At 65.6% G+C, this 20,673-nt stretch overlaps 1 protein-coding gene across 1 annotated transcript; it reads right to left on the bottom strand.

Annotated features, from left to right (window-relative positions):
- Positions 1-1,825: 1,825 nt before the first annotated feature.
- DUSP8 (dual specificity phosphatase 8) lies at positions 1,826-20,325 on the bottom strand. The gene is made up of 7 exons (XM_042957917.1): positions 20,278-20,325; positions 14,296-14,635; positions 12,380-12,518; positions 7,446-7,612; positions 6,831-6,990; positions 5,607-5,730; positions 1,826-5,348 (listed from the first exon to the last, which is right to left on the bottom strand). Exons 2-7 carry the CDS (start codon positions 14,524-14,526, stop codon positions 4,292-4,294), a joined length of 1,878 nt encoding a protein of 625 aa, XP_042813851.1. The 5' UTR covers positions 14,527-14,635; positions 20,278-20,325; the 3' UTR covers positions 1,826-4,291.
- Between the last annotated feature and the right edge of the window lie 348 nt (positions 20,326-20,673).

Here is a 20,673-nt window from a genome sequence, read left to right as displayed (position 1 = left end):
CCCGTGGGGGCCACCAAGCAGTGCGGGCCAGGTGAGGGCCCCGGGTACCCCCGGCCGAAAGCATCACAACCCACAGGCCCAGACCCACACAAGTCTGGGCCTTTACTGACCAGTCAACTCACCCACCCAAGACCCATCAAGAGCCTGAAGCTCTTGACCTAGGGAGGCAGGGGAGCAAGAGGCAGAAGCCGGCAGGACGCCCAGTGTTTACAGAAGACCCCTTGTGATGGGCACCGGGCCGTGTGGCCAGGAGCAGGTGGAGGCCAGCCCACCGGTGTTCCGGTCTGGCCTCACTACCTGCTTGGTTCAGCTCTTGGGCAAGTTGACCTCCCCTTGCCTGGTCAACTTGGCAAAAGGCGTCCCCCACCCCGCTTGAATTCTTATGCACCCCGCCCCCCCCCCACCCAGTGTCCTCTGGCCTTCTGTGCCCCAGCCGGCCAGCCTGGGAGAGGCCCCATCACCCTGCCTCCTGTACCTGCAGGTGCTCTCCTGCCTTAGGGAGAGTGGGAGAGACCACGCGGTGCTTGAGACAGCTTTCTTCCAGTCCTGGTTTTATTGACTCCAAGGGGCTGCCAGACTTATAAATAGATGTTCTTGAGCTAAAAATAGCCTTGCTTTAGCGGCAGCCCAAGGCTTCTAGCTTTCAGCCTCTTGAGGGCTCCTAGGATGCTGGACTCAAGGACCCTGCCTCCTCTGGCAGCCCCCAGACAGGGGCCAGCTCAGCACCCCCCCCCCCACCTCCTGCTTCCTCTTCTCTCCCGGCTCCTGAAACACACGCATCCTGCACGCACACACGCGCACACGTGCTCACACGCACCCACGCGGGTCGGGCCCGTGTCACTGGCTTGGGCTCTCTGCTGCTTGGAAATTGGGAAGCGTCCCTAGGAATAAGCAGGCCAGGCCCACGAGAAGGGTCCGATGCCCTGTGAGGTCACCGATCGGTCCGACCGCTCACCTGGACGTGGGGAGATACGTTCCCGGGAAATAACCTGGAGCGATGCTTGGCAGAGTGAGCTCAGTACCCAGGGGCTGCTGTTATAGTGATGGCCAAGCGAGCGTTGGAGTGACCCAGAGGAGTCCTGTCTAAAAATCTGTCCCAGGAGAGCCCTGCCTGAACGGTCGGAGCTGTGGCTGTGACCACACAGGGTGGAGTAACCTCAACCCGGGCTGTCGCGGCTGACGGAGCCCACAGCCGGCACTCGTCCCGCTGCAGTCAGCGCAGACACACGTAAGCCGCAGCAGCCCGGCCGCCCTGGTGGGAACCCAGTGGTTGGGGACGAACGTGGGTGAGTCGCACCGGTGCCTTCCACCAGATACCCGTGGGGGCCTTTGGTCCTTGTAGCACGCGTGTGTATTCCTTCAACAAATTATTTGAATAATAATTAAAAAGCTAGCTGCATCACGCTCTAGAGCTAGACCCCCATTTCTGTTGGGAAGGAAAGCCATCGTGTGGCGTGTCCATGGTGCGCCCGCTGGCATGCACACGAGGGCTGCAGGGAAGCGGCGAGCTACTCCAGGGGTTATGCCTGGGGAGTGGGATGGGAAGGGGTTGAGTTTTTACTGGACGTAGTTCTGAGGTGTTTAGATCTTCCCTGGGATGTGACCGCAAACAAGGGGGCGCTCCTCCGGCACGGCTCCCCCGCCAGGCCCAAGCTGCCCTCTGGGTCAGGACCGTGAGCCCCGGGAAGTGGGTTTTGCGGGCCCATCCCCAGCACCGTGGTGTCGGACGCCTCCAGGGGCCGCTGCCCCATCTCTGCTCCACCCTCCACCAGCGTGAAGAAAGAGGCAACCAGAGGCATGGAGAAAACATCCATCTCAGGATTTATTACAACACGTCGTTTCCAAATACAAAAGAAGGGGACAGGTCGGGGAGCAGAGTGTGGCCGCGCTGGGGGACGGGCTCTGAGGCAGGGGCGGGCTGCCCAGTCCAGAGAGACCAGGAGCCATGCGGGGGACCTGCCACCTCTCCTCCGCTGGACTTTCCAGCAAATATTAGGAGGGGGCGGATCCAATGTGGGGCAACCCCCAATGCCAGGGCCGGGGGAGTGGGGGGGTGGGGAGGTATGGGGGAGGGGAGGAGGGCCGAGAGACTTGGGAGAGGGCTGGGGCCCGGCCCCCGCCCCGCCTTGGGCAGTGCGTGGAAGTGGCCGGGGAGGGGCTTGTGCCAGGGCCCGGTCCCCCCAGGACAGGAGAGGGGGTGGCCGAGACAAGACCTCCCCCCAGTGCAGCTGCTTGCTTTGGGGTGACCCGTGCCTCAAGGGCAAGAGCCCCCCACACCTCAGGACAGAAGTCACAAGAGATGCTGGCCGCCCTGAGAAAGGGCAGAGGGAGGAAAGGACCGGGACCGCGGGACCTGCCTCCAGAGTTTTGGGGCCCAACCAGTGGCCCCAGACCACTGTCTCCTGGACAGCACGGGGGTGGGGGCGCGGAGGCGGGGACCAGTGCATCCTCCACACCCAGGGTCACCTCAGAAACCCAACGCGATAGACAGACAGAAGGCAAATTTACATAATCAATAATAATAATAATAAACCAATAATAATAAATACTTAAACCTCTAATCCATAGATTGCAAACACAACAATGATAGCTTATTTTCTTGGGGAATGGGGTGGGGACGGAGGGAACCGGAAAGGACTTTTGCTTAAAGGGGGGATGGCAGGTGCACAGAGCTGCAGGTCAACAGAAGAACAAACAGAAGAAACAGCCACAGAGGCCGCTGCCTGAGGACTCCGTCCCCCCCAGCCACCCCTCCTACCAAGCCCCTGGCCTCTTCCCAAGGTGACCAGCCCCCACCCCTAGACTCTAGGACATCTGAAGATTGGGGGTCATCTACTCCTGCCTCCAAAAGCCGTGGGTCCCTGTGACCTGACAGGGTGTGGGGCAGGGGGTGGCTGGAGTTTTTCCCTGCCTTTCCCACCAGGCTGGCCCACTCGGGCCAAAAAGCCCCCGGCACACCACGTGGAAGACCCCAGGGAGGCTACGGAGGTGAGTGCTCCCCAGGAAAGGGGAGTACAGGAGCTGCTCTTCTCCAAGGACCCCAAGGGGCAGGGGCAGGACTGGGGGCCACCTCTTGCACCTGCCTGAGTCAGGGGTCCTTATCAAAGCTGAGGACCCCCACCCCCAGAAGCACAAGGGTCTGACTGGTGCTTAACTGCCTCCTCCGGCTGCGAGGCAGCCGGCTCCTCGTGGAGAACCCGCCCGCCCTCCCCACCGCCCCACCTGCAGGAACAGACCTGAATTCCAAGTCTGACCTGGGGCCTGGGGCTGGGTGCAGGAAGAGCCCAGAACAAGACTCTAAATCCATCTGCCCTCTGACCAATGGAGCCAGCACTGGCTAGCCCAGCTCCTCCCGCCTGATTGCCCCAGGGGCCAAGCTCCTGTACTCCAGCTGTTTCCCCCACCTGGCAGGTGGCGCTGGAGGCACCTGCAAAGTGGAGGAGAGGGGAGCAGCGTCTACCCAACAGCCTTGCTGAACCCACGAAACTGGACCTGGGCTCAGGCAAGGGGGGGGGGCACTCTACCTCCATTCCTGCTCTGGGGACCCACAGCATCTGACACTCAAGAGCCCCCTTCACTGCGCCCCTACCCTGTTCTATCCCCAGCCCCTCTGAACACCCTAGCCTCTGCAGGCCCAATGCCTGTAACACCAACCAGGCAATGGGGCGGGGGAGGGGGGGCAATAGGAGGGCAGGTGAGGGGGAGCCTCCAGCCGGCAGAGCCTCCTCCGCCACACCCCAGCTCCTGGCACACTTCTCCCACCTAGGCTTTGGTGCAGAGCCTGAGACAGGAGCAGAAGAGAAGGAGTGGAGAGGAGGGGGCGGGGAGGGACAGGGAGGTTCTGAGGCTCAGTTTGTGGCAAAGTTTTTTTTCTCCTTTTTCCCCCTTTTTCTTATGTAAAAAGTGCACAAAAGCTCGGCAGCCTCTTTGCAACGGTCAGCAGTGTTTCCTGGGGGAGGGAGGGGGCAGGGAGGGGACCCCAGGCCTGGCACCCCAGCTCGGGACTGAAGGTGGCCTCATATTGCTTAGAAACGGGTGTTTCAGTTTAAATACCAGACAGTAAAAATAGAGCTCCGAGGACCGCCCGCACTGTTGCCAAATCATTGCCAGAATGAACAGCTTAAATAAATAAAAAAATCGAAATATTTACTTCTCGATAAAAATCGCAGTAAAACCATTTACCTTTCTTTGCATTATATATAATATATATTTATAGTAGGCCCGGCTGCTGGCGGCCCAGACCAGGGGGCGGAGGGCAGCGGAGCGCCGGGCGCCGGGTCCCCGGCCGCCGTCAGGACACCTCGATGACCTCCACGCTGCCCGAGAAGCTGGCCTGCTTGCCCAGGGCGGCCAGCTCCTCGCCGCGCGCGCGCCCCTCCACCATGCCCTCCTCGAACTCCATCTGGCAGCTTCGGCGCTTGAATTGCGTCTCCGGGGCCGGCTCCTCTGGCCAGCCGGTCCGCGCGTCCCGGACCTCGGCCCGCGCCGCCTCTCGCCGCCGCAGGTCGCCGCCCCCCGCGCCCTGCGCGCCCGCCCGGCCAAACGGTGCGAACCGCGCGCCGCCGGCGCCCTGCGCCCCCTCCGGGCTGAAGCACCAGGGCCCGTCGGGCGACGGCGTGCCCGGAGAGTCGAGCGGCGGCGCCCAGCTCCCGGGGCCCACCGGCTGGCCGGGGCCGGGCAGCCCGGGTGCCGACAGGGCCGAGAGGCCGAGCCGCGGAGTCTGGCGGGAGGCATCGCCGAAGTTCAGGCCGAGGCCGTGCGCGGGGGAGCGCGCTGGGGAGCCGGCTGGAGGCCGCGGCCGCCGGCGGAGGCGCGGGCGCGACTCCGGCGCCGCGTCCGGGCTGTCGGGGCCCGGCGAGGGCAGGCCCAGCGCGCCCCCCGACGGGCTGTCCAGCTTGCAGAGCTTGGGGGCCTCCCCAGGGTCGGGGGGCCCGGGGTCGTCGGGCCGCCGGCTCGGGGCATACGCCGACTTGATGTCCAGCGAGAAGGAGCGCTTCAGGCGGTTGGTGTCCTGGAGGCGGTCGGAGGACAGGTGCAGGCCACGAAGGCCCTGTTGCAGCGCGCTGGTGGCGGGGTTGGAGGAAGGCGCGGGGAGCTCCCCGCCCGCGCCGGGCGCGCCCTCCCTGACTGTGCTGGCCGCCGCGCTCCCGGTGGCAGCGCTCTCTGAGGTAGGTGGTGGCAGCGGCGGCAGTGGGGCCGCAGGGCCCGGGAGGGGCTCGGGGCTCCCTGGGTGGGACGCCCCGTCACCCTGCAGGGCGGCCAGCAGCTTCAGGCTGCGCTCATACTCCAGCAGCTGGCCCAGGAAGTTGAAGTTGGGCGAAATGGACGGGCGCCGGTCCTTCACGAACCTGCGGGAAGGAGAGAGGCTGTGTTGGCTCGGGGCTCCCTGCCAACCCGGACGGCCTCCCTGTCTCCCTCCGCTCCCCCTCCCCCACGCTGGGGGCGCGGCGCGGCCGAGGCGCCCGCCCGAGAGTGCTGGAGTCCCCCGCCCCTTCCCCCCCGACCCCTCCCCCCCCCCCCCCCCCGCTCGGGCCTCTCCCTCCCTCCGAGCCAGGGCCTTTCCGTTGCTGGCGGGGGGAGACGGGAGGGAAGAAAGACGGGGCTACCTGTAGGCGTCATCGGAGGACATGCCCATGGTCTTCATGATGTAAGCGATGGCGATGGTGGCAGAGCGGGAGATGCCGGCCAGACAGTGGACGATTACTTGGCAGCTGGACAGCTTAGCTCTATCTGGAGGCGGAGCCGTGGGGGCGGGGTCAGGCCTGGGGTCCCCAACCCAGGTGGGGGGGGCTGGGCCTCACCGGCCTTCCCCCCCTCCCCCCCCCCCCCGCCGCCGCCAACAGCCCCAGCCCCACCTCAGGCCGGTGACCGGTGACCGCAAGCTCTTCCCTCCCGCCTCCTGCATGCTGTTCTCTGCGGGACTCCTGCCCCCACTGCCCGCCCGCCCCGCCCCCACCACGAGCACAGGCAGGAGAGCGCCCGCTCCTCCCTCCTCTTGGAGACTCCTACCCCCCTGGCCCCCCCCACCACGAGCACAGGCTGGAGTGCGCCCGCTCCTCACCGATGCACTCGATGGTCCCGCCCCCTGTCCCCGCCCCTGCCCCCCTACAAGCACAGGCAGGAGTGCGCCCGCCCCTCACGGTGCACTCGATGGCCCCGCCCCCTGCCCCCCCTACAAGCACAGGCAGGAGTGCGCCCGCCCCTCACGGTGCACTCGATGGCCCCGCCCCCTGCCCCGCCCCCTGCCCCCCCTACAAGCACAGGCAGGAGTGCGCCCGCCCCTCACGGTGCACTCGATGGCCCCGCCCCCTGCCCCGCCCCCTGCCCCCCCTACAAGCACAGGCAGGAGTGCGCCCGCCCCTCACGGTGCACTCGATGGCCCCGCCCCCTGCCCCCCCTACAAGCACAGGCAGGAGTGCGCCCGCCCCTCACGGTGCACTCGATGGCCCCGCCCCCTGCCCCGCCCCCTGCCCCCCCTACAAGCACAGGCAGGAGTGCACCCGCCCCTCACGGTGCACTCGATGGCCCCGCCCCCTGCCCCGCCCCCTGCCCCCCCTACAAGCACAGGCAGGAGTGCGCCCGCCCCTCACGATGCACTCGATGGCCCCGCCCCCTGCCCCCCCTACCAGCACAGGCAGGAGTGCGCCCGCCCCTCACGGTGCACTCGATGGCCCCGCCCCCTGTCCCGCCCCCTGCCCCCCCTACAAGCACAGGCAGGAGTGCGCCTGCCCCTCACGGTGCACTCGATGGCCCCGCCCCCTGCTCCCCCGCGCCCCCCCCCCCCCCCCCCCCCCCCACCGAGCACAGGCAGCGGAGCGGCCGCCCCTCACCGATGAACTCGATGCACTTGTCCAGCCAGGGCAGCAGCTTTTCGCAGTAGTTGTCATTGATGGGAATGCGCATGAAGCGGCTCTCACAGATGAAGTCCGGCTTGGGGCAGGAGTTGCTGGCGTTGAGGACATAGCTTATTCCGTTCTGGGTCATCAGATCCTGGAGGGACAGGAGGACAGGTCAGACCACGGGGGTGCCGCTGGACCGGACTTCCGGGTCCTGGCAAGTCCCGGAGAGGAGAGCCTCTGCAAGCCCCGCCCACGGCCTGAGGTGGGTTGCCCGGGCGGTGGCTTTACCCTCTTCCCTCGTCACAGTTTTAAAACACGGGACTCTTTCAGTGCTGGCCGGGGGCCCAGTGACATCAGCAGTTTGGCATGTGGGCTCCGCCGCCTGAGGGGCTGGGAGCTGCTTCTCCACCCGTCTCTGCTCTGGTCCTGCCACAGCCCCTTTGGGTCTTCGCGCCCCCAACCCGTGCTTCTCCCGCACCTGGGCATCCATCCCCGCGTGGCCTGTCGGCTCCCTTCCTCCCCCAGACCAGCCCCGGAGCTGCTTCTGAGCTCCTGCCTCGTTCCCCGGCCAACGGCCAACGGCCAAAGCCCCAGCTGTGCACACACCTTGTTCAGGACATCTTTCTGAGAGCCCAGGTAGAGGTGAGGCAGGATGCGGGTCAGGCCCACACTGGGCACCGGCAGGCAGGGCTGGGAGAGGCTCATGGGCAGCAGGGCAGCAGGCTTGCCCTCACAGAGGCCGGGGAAGCAGGAGGAGAAGGTGGCAAAGCCCCCTGCAGGAGGAGGAGCGGAGGAGACGTGGGTCAGGCGGTCGGCTGGCTGGGGCACCCGAGCACCACTACTTCTCAGCCTCCCCCAGCCTGGACTCCCCCGCCCAGAGGGAGGCCCCTGGGTGGGCCTCTGGCCTGAGCACCCGGCCTCCGTGCTGGGTGCTGGAGGGCTGCTCTCACCAGGTGGAGGTGTGTGCTCCACACATATACAGGCCGCCCCTACGCCCACGTTCCTCCTCAGGCTAATTAGCAGCTGGCCGCACTGAGGACGCCGCTGTGATGCCCGTAAATGTGGGGTCTGGGTGGTGAGCCAGTCTAGCACGTGCAGGACCCAGGCAGGGGTGCGTTCGGATGCCACGGAAGGCTCCTGCTGAGGGTGTGGTTCCTTCGTACCCGTGGCCTGGGGCCAGCCCCGGCCTTCCTGCCTCTCCCCCTGGGCTGATGCAATCCCTCCCTGGCTCTAGTTGGCCGGGAGCCCCAGACCAAGCTTGGGTGCCAGGACCAGGAGGCAAGGGCTTCTGAGGGGCCCTCCTCCCCCTGGGCATGACATCACCTACTGGAATCGGCACAGCCCGCGGGGCATCTGTGCTCTAGTTAGGGCTCCGTTCTGCCCAGAAGGCAGCACCAGAGGCTGGGCTGAGAGCTGGGAAGCCCAGGGGCTGTGCGCAAGCAGGGCACGCAAGCGGGCCCACGTTCTGCACGTGGCTGGCATGTGCCCTGCCGCCTTCCCTGCACATCCAAGCCCCAGGCCACAGGTCAGTGGAAGGGGCCCCTCCGCTGGCCTGAAAGACCCGAGGGGGCCTCCCGAGTACGTCTCTGAGTCCGTGAGTGACCGCGGGCAGAGCTCTCTCCGCCTCTGGCCTGCTTCCGCACCCTGCCTGCCACATGGCGTAGCTGTGAAGCTCAGAGGAGACAGTGACTGCGAAGAAACACTGAGAACACACCTGCCCACACCCGGTGTGGTCGCCAGCACTCGGTGGGACGGCGTGAGACTGCACCCTGGGGCTAACCACACTTACGGGGACACAAGCCCTGTGGACGTTCTCTGCTCTCCGTGGACTGGTCCATTTCAGGATTCAACTGGACCGCGCTCTACCTCACTGCTCTGGAGGAGGCCGCGGAGTGAGGGGAGTTTGCAGGCCAAGAGACCCCCGTGCTCTTTCCGGGTCTGCAGCAACAGCTGGTGAGGGAGCCCTGGCTGATTTCCCAGGACAGAGATGCCTGGTGCCCTTGGCCTTCACCCGTAGCCCAGATCAGTGGCCAGTTTGTACGAACCTCCAACCAGAGTGCCTGCCATGTGTGCTCCCTGTGACCCCAGCGAAGGATTGACTGGGGGGGGGCATGGTGATGGGGGGCCCCCAGGCTGGGGGGAGTGCAGGCACGAGCCTTGGAGGAGCTGTCCCGTCCCCGCGAGCCTGCTGGCCGGACAGGGAGAAGTGGGTGACCGTCAGCACCCATGACAACACAGCTCACAGGTGAAAGCTGGCCCGGGTTCTGGGGGAGGGCTGCTGTTCACCCTTCAGAGCCGGGGGCCCCTGGATGTTCCTGCTGGATGACGGTGCCCCCCACCCCAGGAGGGTAAGGTCTGCAGCATCTCTCTAACGGCTCATCTCTGCTATCTCTAGCCTCCCTTGCTCTCCACTCTCTGGGTGACATGGCCTAAGCTGAGGGGTGGGGGGCTGCATTCCACCAGGAACGTCCTGCACAAAGGGGGGTCTCTGCACAGGCGCAGACTTACCAGACCTGACTGCGATTCCTCAAGAAAAGCCCCACAGGACTCACCCCCCACCCCCCACCCCCGCCACCAAACCACAGCCAAGCCTCTGGTAGTGACCCCTACAAGCCCCCTATACATGTCAGGTGCAGCAGAGCTGGAGACGGGCCCCTCCAGTGATTTCAGCCGCCCCCCCCCCCACCCCCAGCCCAGGCTCTGGGGCCGTCCTGGGTTGAATCCGTGGCAGCGGGCCTGGACCCTCTGCAGGTGCTGGCACTCTTGGCAGCCGGGAGGCGCCCCCATCCCCTAGGCGTCCCCAAGGGCACCTTCCTTCGGGAGGGATACCCGCCTCCCTCTGCCTCACGGCTTCCCAGCTGGCTGCGCCTCACAATGGAATCTCGGATTCGCACAAAAGCTCATGCCTAGTACGCACCAACTCCACCGACTCCGCGGGCACTCGGCCCCTGCCCCCGCCCGCAGCTCCCAATGCTCGGGCTCTCCTGCCCAGATGCGGGCGGTGCCCCCCACCCCCCGCAACCCCCGCGCGCCCCCCGCGGTCCCCGCGCCCCGGGCAGGGTCCCCACCCACCCATCCTCTCTCCGCGCACCCTCTGCGCAGGGGCCGCTCCCGCCGCGGTCTCCGGCCAGGGTCCGAGGGCGGCGCGCGCGGAGTCGGGCCGCGGGGGCGCACCGACCCGGCGCCGCGACATCACCAGCCCGCATTCCGCAGCAACGCGCACCGGGGCGAGGGCCGCCCGCCGCTTAAAGGGCCAGGCTCCCTTTCCCGTCCCCGCCCCGCCGGACGTCACCGCCGAGCTGCTGGGGGGAGGGGGCGGGGAGGGCAGCGGTCACAGCAGCCGGTTCCGGACCCCAGGGCGCCTGCCCCACCGCTCCACTCCTGCTTCCAAGAGCCTCCGCTGTCCCGGGAGAGAGATCTCCCTGCCCTCCAGCCGCGCCAACCTCTCAGCGCTCCTCAGCCCCACCCACGGAGGGGTGGGGTCCTCCTTTTCTGGCCTCTGCTGAGACCCCCTCTCCCCCTGTGATCTTGGTGATCCTGGAAAGTCACTTCCCCTTTTTGGCCGGGCCGCATCCCTCCTTCCCACTGAGCCTCACCTTCCCGCCTTCCCGTTCTCACTGGCTCCGGGGCTGCTCTGGCCTCAGACTGTGGGCAAGGTGAGAAGGCCGTCCCCAAGTCTGGGTCCTGATTCGGTGTCACTTTGAGCCCTTCTCATACCATGGTGGGTCATAACTTCTACCTGGCTTGGCCCTCAGTGAAATGGGTGCAAATACTCTAACCTTGCAAGGGGCGGCAGCCCCAAGAGCTTAGCGAGCCAAGCGGGGCACAACCAGGTCCCAAGTGAGTGCTCCTGGCACGTTCCAGCCTAGGCCTGCCCCACTGCATGCTGGGTGAGGGGCCCCAGCCTCCAGAGGAGACCCACCATTAGAGGTTCTGGGCTTTCCTGGGCAGCCTGGGGGTAAGGGAGGGTGCTGCTTTAAGACCAGTTTCTCTGACTCCCAGAAAAGGGCCTGGTGGCTCCCGCTCCTGGCTGGAGAGTGTGCGCCTGCACACTGACGTGTGTGTGAATGCGGGCACACACACACACACACACACACACACACAAAGTGCACGCTGGAGTTCCCAGCTGGGCCCTGGGAGAGCTCCCGTCCGCCCAGGCTACCCATTAAAAAGCCCAGAGCCTCTCTGTCCTCTCTATCTTCTTCCTACCCGCTCAGCCCCCACAGTGAACCCAGGGGACAGTGGTTGAATCAGAGTTTGCAATTCTGTGGCTTGTGGTTCCCAGAGCTCACACACATGCACACAAGTCCCACAGCCCACCCACACAAGTTTGGGATCACCAAGGTGGGATGCGCACACACACACACACACACACACACACACACACACGAGCAAATACAGATCACCAACCTCCCGGGGCAGGCACCGATGTAGACACCCTCTGACCGTGTAGACCCAGACATGTGTAGAAGGCAGTGTGCACACCTGCACACGATGCTGACCCACCTGAACACCCTTCAGAATATGGTACTTCCTCCAAAAGGTCTGCCCTGAGCAGCCTGGCTCTAGCCTTCAGGTTACGTTGACAGTCCATGCTGCCACTGGGCCCGTGCCAGAGGGCCAGCCCGGTGCCCTGGGACCACCCCATGGGGTGCCTGCATGTGAGGGCCACTCAGGGCAGACAGGCTGAATGTACATCCTGTTGGCTGTGTGAGGTGGGGACAACACCCTCTCAGCCCTCTACGTCCTCCGTCCACCTGCCACAGCCCCTGGCAGGCAGAGGTCAGGGGCGGGAGCACCCACAAACGCCCCAGCCCCGGGCAGGGAGGGTGTGCATCCCTGGGACAGACCAGGTCAACCCAGCCCTGGGACCTGGGCCACCTCTGGGAGGTGGGTTCTACAGGAAGCGCCTCAGCCCCTGCCCACGGGGGGAAGGCATCTTCAAGAACCACTTCGGAACGTGTGTGTGTGTGTGCGCGCGCACGTCGGGCACACCTACGTGTGTGCCTCCAGGCTGGCTGGGCTGCTTTTGGGGAACAGGAAGCCCTATAGGGACCCCTGTTGGCCCCCAGGCAGAGTCATCGTCAAGTAGGCGTCCGTGTTGGCCGTGGCCTTCACAGGCACTCCCTGCCTGCGACCAGGGGTGCTCAGATTGGGGTTTGCGGAGGATGGGGCCCGTGTCTCCCTTCCCAGGCAGGTGGAGGGTCAGAGATCCCTTCCCTCCGCACCTGCTACAGCTGGCATTTAGGGCTTTCCTCTTGTCTACCTCTTCACCTGCTAGTGGTGGCGGGAGGCCCATGTGCAAGGGGGTTCTGAAGCGTGGGGGTCCAGGGGAGGGGACAACGGAGCCTCAGAGAACTCCGGGGTTACTGAGAAGGCGCCCCTCCCAGCACTGCCCCTGTGGTCGCTGGTCTCTGGGCTTAGGAAAAAGAGCAGAGATGGATCCAGAACGCTGCCTCCCCGGATGCCTCCACCCAGCACAGCCAAGCTTAGAGTGGTGCCCCCCAGCCCCCTCCCTTGGGTCTGTCCCTTGAGCTCACCTGTGAGGATGGCCACGCTGTCGAAGCAGCCGTCCAGCTTGCTGAGCAGGATGGAGAGGAAGCTGTCTGCAGCCAGCACGCTGGCGTCCCGTGTGCTCTGGTCATAGACTACCACGTCCTGCGGCTCTGTGGCCTCCACCTGGGAGCCATGAGGGCAGAGGTCAGGGCACTGCTGGGCACCTGCCGGAGGCCCCCATCCCCGGCTGCCACCCACTGTGGCTTGTCAGGCACTGGCAGGGAGGGGCTTCGGCCACCTTGCTGCCTCGAGGGAAGGGCAGGCTCTGAGCCGCCCACTGCACAGCTCACACCTGGACAGGTAGCAACGCCCACAGCCGCACAGGCAGGCCCTCGGAGCAGGCAGAAACGGGGGACGCTTGTCCTAATGCCGTGTCCTCACGCACGGGCATCTGAGCTAAGGGAGCACTTATGGGTGTCCACTGGGGGCCACGTCCACGTAGAAGAGATGCAGGTGAATGTAACAGGGTCTTCAGGGGTACACACAGGTGCCCACAGGGACAGGGGTGCACGGACACCCTCAGGGCGACCGAGGCAAGGGGAAAACTGTCCCCAGGGTCCCTGGGAGGCACGTTTTGGGGCTTTTGCAGGTGGGATGCCTTTGGGCCTGGGCCCTTCCCCTCTTTCCCAGCCAGTGATGGGAAAAGGACTGCCACAAGAGCCACCTTGGATTCAGGAGGCAGCAGCTCGAAGTTGGGGTTCCGTGCCCTCCCCCCACCCCAAATGCCCTGCCTGGGGACCAGATGCTCAGCAGCTTTTGCTCAGAGTGGCTAATGCCCTGCCCCCCAAGCACACTCAGCCCTTAAGCCAGCTGAGCCGCCAACCCTAGGCTGGATGATGTCACCAGCAGCCAATGGGATTGCGCTCTGGCAGGGAGTCCTCGCTGGGGGTGATTAATCACCGGATTCCCCTCACTGAGGCTGCAGGGAGCTTGTTCTGGCCTTGGGGGGTGGGTGGGGGGACTCCCCACGAGCGGCTGTGCCACCTGGGTCCTCTCACATCCAGCTCTGCTGAGGCGGGGCCTGTGACCAAGACCCCTCCCGCAGCTCCAGGCCGCTGGGCATGCCACTCTCCACACTGGAGGTGCCTCTGCCTTCCCAGATCACTGGGCCAGGGGTCCCTTCCAGGGCTGGACTCGATGCTCCTGGCTGACGGTGCCAGGACTGTCCACCGCAGGTGACCTGGGATGTTCTCGGGGGAGGGCCCAGAGAGAATTCTGGGTCATTCAAAACTCTAGAGGGGAAAGAACTGGGGGCTGGGGACAGGACCTCTCAGTGTGAGCCTCTTGGCCACCCCTCCTGTCTTCCTCTGACTTCTCATGGCCATCAGTACATGCCTCCCCAGCTGCCATCCTGGTCCACGGCCTCCCTGTGCCCCCCCACCCCCGGCCCGCCCCATGCCCCTGTGCAAGGTCACACCTAGCTCATCTGTTCAGTGCCCCTCTGTGAGCCCTGGACTGGGCCCCAGGGACATGGCCCTGTCTTATGAGGGGAGACCTCTGCCAGGGGCGGAGGGCTGAGTGAGGACCCAGATAGGGCAGCAGGCTCTGGAAGGGAGGGGTGATGAATTGTATCTGGGGAGACGGTATCTGCAGAGGGCCTCCCTGGGGAGAGGCATTTGTGCACCCTAAGAGGAAGCTCAGGGAGGAGGTGTGGGAGCCGCCTACAAGGCCCGAGGCTTGGAATGGCTTAGTACATTCTGGCCCAAGGAGCCCAGTTGGGGTTAGCTGAGAGCTCCTGTGTACCTGGCTGGTGAGTTCTGTCCTGGCCTCCGGAAGTGACGGGGGCCTGGGTGGGAAGGCAGTCAGCCCCAGGGACTGGGTGGCCCTGGGGGCAGCGGGGGGGGGGGGGTGGCACCAGCCCCAGGGACTGGGTGGACGCAGCAGGGAGGGTGTCAGGTACCTGGCCGCGCACGGCTGGCTGGATGAGCTCTGCGATGGTCACCTTGCCCTGCTGCAGCCGTCGCTTCACCAGTTTGGAGCAGCAGATATTGACGGAGCTGAGCACGTGCCAGCTGTTGTACTCCACGAAAGAGCGGCTGTCGATGACCAGTGGCCCCCCAGGCCCGCCCCGCAGGAGGCTGGCTAGCTTCTTGGCATCCATCACCTTCCGAGGGAGCCGGTCCCCAGCCATGGTGGGGCAGTGGGCAGTGGGGAGGGGGTGGGCCCTGAAGGGAACAGAGGCTGCTCCGGTGGCCGGGGCTGTGGCTTAGAGTTCGGAGGGACCGGGCATGGTGCCAGACCTGCAGGGAGAGGCAAAGGGTCAGCAGTGCTGCAGGCCCCCAGGGTGGGAGCCTGGCCAGCTCCCTGGGCAGGGCCAGCCTCAGAGGGCCCATGGGGAGACCCAGGGGGACCAGGGGGTTTGAGCCTGACATGTGCCCACAGAGGCCCTTCCTCTCTTGGGATAAACCAGCATCCCCTCTGGCTCTTCCACGGAAGTCAGGCCCCCTAACATCTTAGGTAAGTGGGGTGGAGTCTGTGACCCGCTGGGCTGAGAGTGTTTGTACGCGGTCCTACCCAGCACTGCACTGTCCAGGTCATGGGGACAGCTTCTAAGTGGGACACAGAAAGGCAGATGGGGGAACACAGAGGGAAGGATCTCAGGGCTTGGACTGGGCTGGCTGGCCAGGACGGGCCTGAGGACACCTCCCCTGGGCCCTCGGGATCATGGACACTCACTGCTTCCAGAACACTTCATCCTGCCTTCAGGCTCTGTCATCCCATTGCGAGGATGCATACCCTCCCCGGCCTGCACATCTTCCTAATGTCCAGAACTCTGGGCAAGGCAGGGGTCCAGTACATGCTCCTTGCCCGGCATACCCTCCCTCTGTGGCCCCATGCTGCACAATCTCTCCATAAGCTGATAATCTGGCCCCGAGGAACGGGGGTGGCATTGGGGCTGCCTCCACAAATCCATGGGTTCCTGAGGCAGGTGCCAGGGCAGGTGCTGGAGGGGTCTTGGAGTGGAGGTGGGGCTCCTCTGCCACTGCCACTGTCCCAGTTCTGCAGAGCGAGCTTGAGTGTGTGCCATGTGGGGCCAGTGTCTGTCCCCTGCAGGAGTGCGCCACACGCTCATGGGATGGGGGTGGCAGCACGGTGTGCTCCGGGCACAGTGAAGTCCTGAGGTCTAGAGGGACACTTCTGGGGGCTGGGAGGTCCCAGGGTGGGGTGGATGGGTGGCACCTAAAGATGAAAGTCAAAGTAGGTGACCCATATGTGGGGACTCTCGGGGTGCGGGGACTCTCAGCACGGCCTCTAAGGGCCCTCGGCCTGAGGAGGAGGTAGGTGGGGATACAAGGACCCCAGATCTCGGGGCACAGGCCCCTCTTGTGGGTTTGGTGCTAAGCCTCTGCCACATGCCTCCCATCCTCGTCCTGCCTGCGAGGCCCCATCTGCCGTGTCGCCTGCCAGGACCGGCCTCTCTCTAGGCCCACCGAGCCTCACAGCCTGCCAGGAGGCACACAGTGTGAGGATGATGAGTTTCCTTTGAAGGGGGGAAACCGAGGCTCAGGGGAGGGGTGGGACCAGTCGAAGGTCACACCAAGGACACTGGATAGAACCCAAGGCCTCCACCGTTGCCATTCAGTCAGGACCTTCCCTCTACCACAGCCCCACCCAGCTCGGACACAGGAGAGGCTGGGGCACAGACGTACCCTGGAGCTCAGAGAGGGGACCCCCTCAGCACGCCCCCAACCTGCAGCTGCAGCTGCTGCTGCGGCGGGGCCCCCTGAGGACACTTGTCATACTTCAGTGATGATGGCCCTGGGGACAACAGTGGCAGCTGCGGCCATTTCTGGACCACCCCCTCAGGTGAGCTCCCAGGCTGGTGTGGGTGGGAGACTTCACAGAGAAACAGGAGCACGGCAGGTGTAGACCGTGTCTGCTGGCCCAGAGGGAAGTGCCCGGGATGGCCCCGGTCAGCGGGCGGGGCCTTGGGATACCACTCACAGACACCCTGCTCCCCAGGCAGGCACCCGGGCTCCTCCACTGTGGGGGCAGGGCCTAGGGGTGCAGCTGGGGCTGCTGGTCATCCTGAGGGCCGTATGAAACCAGTTCAACAGCAAAAGGGCCCATCTGCCAAAAGGGGCGCCCCACCTGCTGAGGGGGGTCTTCACTTGCTTGGCGGGGGCCTGTCTGCAAAGGGGGTTCCCCACCTGCCCAGGGGGGCCCGTCTGAGGGGTGCCCCCACCTGGGTGATGAGGGGTCCCCAATTCGATTCCTGTATGAGGTGTTTTGAGAAGCTTCGGGATGGCTTGAGGGCCGCAGGACAGGCAGGGAGGCGGGCTCAGGATGAGAGGAGGGTGTGGAGGAGCTGAGCTGGGCTGCAGGACAGGGAACCGGGGGCTGGAAGGGGGAGCCGCTGGGCTCCCAGGCCCAGTACCTGGTCTCAGCCCCAGCCCCTAGGGAACCCTCCAGCTCGGCCGTGAACTGCTCTAGTATTGTTATTTGCAGCCGAGGGGGACCCATTAGCAAGTTAGCACCTCCGTCGTTGCCATGGCAACCACGGAGGTGCCAGGCAACGCTGGTCCTGCGGCACAGCTACAGAGCAGGCTGGCTCTGCAGAACGGCAGGGCCCGCTCCTTGCTTCCTGCAGGTGCCCAGGAGCTGGGGCCTGGGATGACCGGGGGCCGGGTCCCTACGAGTCCCAAAGCCCCGGGGTGACACTCCTCCAGGCCCTCCCCTCTCTGCTCCAAGGGGTCCTAACCTTTCTTGCCAAGGGCACCCACGGAGCACCTCACTCCTGCCTCCAGGAAGCCTTCAAGGGGCCACGGTCTGGCCCAAGTGCACCTCCTGCCAGACCTCTCAGGGCCTCCTCGGGGCTAAAGCTCCTGGGGGCAGACCCTCCCCTGTCGTGCTATGGATCCGAGCCCAGAACTCCAGTCGGGGGTGGAGAAAGCTTAGGACAGTCTTGAGCAGGTAAGTGGGGCTATAATGGGCCAGGGGGGCACAGGGAAAACAGATATTGCAGGCTCTTGGGCCTCCCCAGTTTCAAGCACCCGCCCCAGGTACAGCCCAGACTCCACTCTTGGGAACTGAGGGGAGACAGCAGCCATCACCTGCTATTCCAGAGGCTGGGTGCCAGTGGGAGGGGGGCACAGCCCCCTAGACCCCCGTCAAAGGGCTCCTTGCTTAGGACACTTAGCAATTCTCAGTCCAAAGGCAGGAGGCCCCTCCCCACCTGGCTGGGCACCGCCTAGGAGGCCGCAGGCAGCCCCCTTCCCCTGAAAGGTCAGGTACACAGCGCGGCCTGGCTTCTGTGCTGCGTGTCCACTGCCGCGTGAGTCGGAACGTGCCCCCTTGCACACTGTCCGCACAGTGCTCACCTCTTTCCCACAACCCACTCCACCCCCTCATGCAATCGCTCACACGCAGATGTGTGTGCACATGCACGCGGTCACCGGTGCGCCCTCTGCGTGCCAAATCCCCTGAAACCCCAGAAGCCAGCTCCAAGATCTTGTCACATTGTTGGCTCCCAGGGCCTCCACGGGGCACCCTCTTGTCCCTGAGCAAGAGACACGTGTGGCCAGAAGACCCCCAACAGAAGGCATCTTCGCCAGGGTACCTTCTGCTCAGCACCTAGTGATGGGGAACTCACTACCTCCGGAGACCACCGTCAGGACTGTCTGCCATGGGTGGCCCGTGGCTCTCGCTCAGAGTAGTATTTCCAACTCAAGTGGTGCCTGGCACACATAGGCAGGCCCTAGGGAAGAGCTGGCAGCGGGGGCACCCACAATGCTGATGTGTCCAGCTCACTGTGACCAGGGGCACCTCTGGAGGCAGAAACTGAGAGGCCAGGAGAGAGACTGGTAGGGGGCTCACACCAGCTCAGCTCATTTACCCCCATCTGTTCTCATCAGGGATCCCCAAATGCTCTCACCCGCCCCCCCCCCACCCCCTCTCCCCGAGGCGAATGCAACGGGACCCAAGCTGGCCTTTACTCTGCCCGGGAGGAGCCAATGGCAAGGCCAAGCAGAGCCAAGTTGGTCTGGGGAGGCTGTGTGCCTGGGAGACGGTGGGGTGGGGGCCCTGCACCCCCAGGTCATAGGAGTCTGGGCAGAGCCTGGGGTGGGAGGTCCCAGCACGTCGGTCCTTGAGAGGGCATGTTCGGGACCCTACAAATCTAGGTTCCTCTGTTCCTTCCTGGCTTGTTCTAGTCCTACTGATCTGCAGGACTTCTGGTCACTGTGCCCCATGCCACACACCTGGGCCATCCCGGGGCACCCACCAGTCACTGCCTGGACGGGTTCAGGCAGAGGTGGCCTCAGCCCGTGCAGTCCTCGTGGTCAGAGTCTGACCCACGTTCCTCTTGCTATGGGTTTGGCTCTGCTTCCTCTCCTGTCTGCACCCACTGGCTTTCATGGCCCCTTGGGCTCTCTGTCCACTGGAAACATCTGGACCAGCTGGTCAGCCTCAGCTGGAGAGGAGAGGATTCCGGGTAGGGACCTGGAGCAGAGGATCACTTCAAGCATCTCTCTGCATCTGTATGCATGGAACCCACTGTTCCTGGAGGCAGCCTCTGGGGCACAGGAGCCTTCCCAAGGGCCCAGGGCAGCAGGGGACTAGAAGCCACCCAGCAACTCTCCTGGGGCCCTCGTTGCCTGCAGCAGGACGTATTCAGTCAGACTTCAGGACTGACTCCCAGCTCCTGGTCACATGATCTGCCCTACCTAGGCAGGTGCTTATTAAGCTTCTGGGGAGTGAATTCATGGGACATCTGTCCTCCCTGAGCAGGGTGGGGACACTGCATGCTACACTCATTCTCTGAGCTGCCCTAGAAGCAAGAAGGTCTGAGGGAGGCAGCGGGGAGTGATGGACCCTCAGACCTCCGCTCAGACCCCCAGGGCATGAAGCTGCTCCCCTGGCCTGCAGCACCCCCACCTCCACCCCAAGCGGCACCCCTGTGGACACTGCATTAGATCTGGCCACCTCCCTCCTCCACCCCGCGGGATCCGCGACCCCCCCCACCGAACCCCCAATCGCTGCAGCACCCAGGACCCCCCCCCCCCCAACCCCCCCAGCCCAGGGCAGAAGCTAGTACGGGCTTGCAGCAGGAACTCAGGAGGCAAATTCTCCCAGTAGGGGTGACCTGGTGGGGGCTGGGCACATCCTCGGCCCATCATCGCCCCCTCTGCTCCGGGCCAGACTGTTAGGTACCCCTCCCCACCAAGGTGGGCAGATAGGCTGAGGGCGGCTGGTTGCACTCAGCCTGGCAGTGCCAGCCCCTCCCCCAGCACCCGCTGCTGCCTCTGCAGCAGGCGGGCGGATGGTCTTTATTCTGCAGAGGCCAGCTGAGCACCCTGGGGTGTGGGTACCCGTGGCGGCCTGGCCAGAGAGGGGACACGGATCTGCAGCCCCTCCCCGCCGAACACGGAATGGGCCCTTTCCAGAGCCTCTCCACAGGCCAGGACCCTCGGCTCCTTTGGTCAAGGCCTGCATCGCCAGCCCGCGGGGGCAGGGACGACCTTCTCCAATTTGGGGCCTCCATGGCGGGGTGGGGGTTAGGGAGTCTGGGGTTCTCGTAGACGTCCGTACAGATCCACGCCGGATCACAAATGGCCCAGGTCCCGGGTCCTTATTGCGTGCTCCCCCCTACCCCCCAAATAAGAAGGAATTTCGAGGAGAAAGGCGGCGAAGCCGGAGGAGGGAGGGGTGGGCCAGTGTGGACCGGGCCAGGGTCCACCGGGGGCTGGGGGAGGCGGGGGAAGGGCCTCCCGGGCGGGCCAGTGGCGTCCCCGCGAGCCTGGCCGCTCACCTCCGGGCCGCCTCCTCCTCCCGGGCGCCCGCCGGGTGCTGCCGCCCCGGCGCTCCAGACGCAGCGCCCCCCACCCCCACCCCGGGCCCCCTGCCCGCGCCCCGCGCGTCCGCGCTCGGCGCCCCCGCTCACCTCGCCGTCGCTCGTGTCCGGGGCGCACGGGGACCCGCGCCCGCTCAGCGCGCCCGCTCGGCCGCGCCGCCCATGGGCCCGGCGGGGGCCCGCGCAGCCGGGGCAGGGGCCGGGGGAGCGCGCGGGCCGCGTCGCCGTCGCCGCCGTCGCCGCCGCCGCCGCGGGGAGCGCTCGCTCGGGCCGGGGCGCGCGCACTGCGGACGGGCACGCGCGCTCGCGGCGCGCATCCCACCCCCCGGGCTCGGCGGGCGCGGCCGGTGCGGCTCCGGCGCGGCTCGGGCTCCGGCGTCCGGGCGGGGGGCGCGGAGCCGGCTGGGCCGCCGCGCTCGGCCGCGAGTGACAGGCCCGGGGCGGAGGGCGGGGCCGCCGGCGGGGATGAGGTCATGCCGAGCGAAA

Source organism: Panthera tigris, chromosome D1, assembly GCF_018350195.1.
Source record: "Panthera tigris isolate Pti1 chromosome D1, P.tigris_Pti1_mat1.1, whole genome shotgun sequence".
NCBI lineage: Eukaryota > Metazoa > Chordata > Mammalia > Carnivora > Felidae > Panthera > Panthera tigris.
This window is presented reverse-complemented; position numbering and strand designations above follow the sequence as displayed.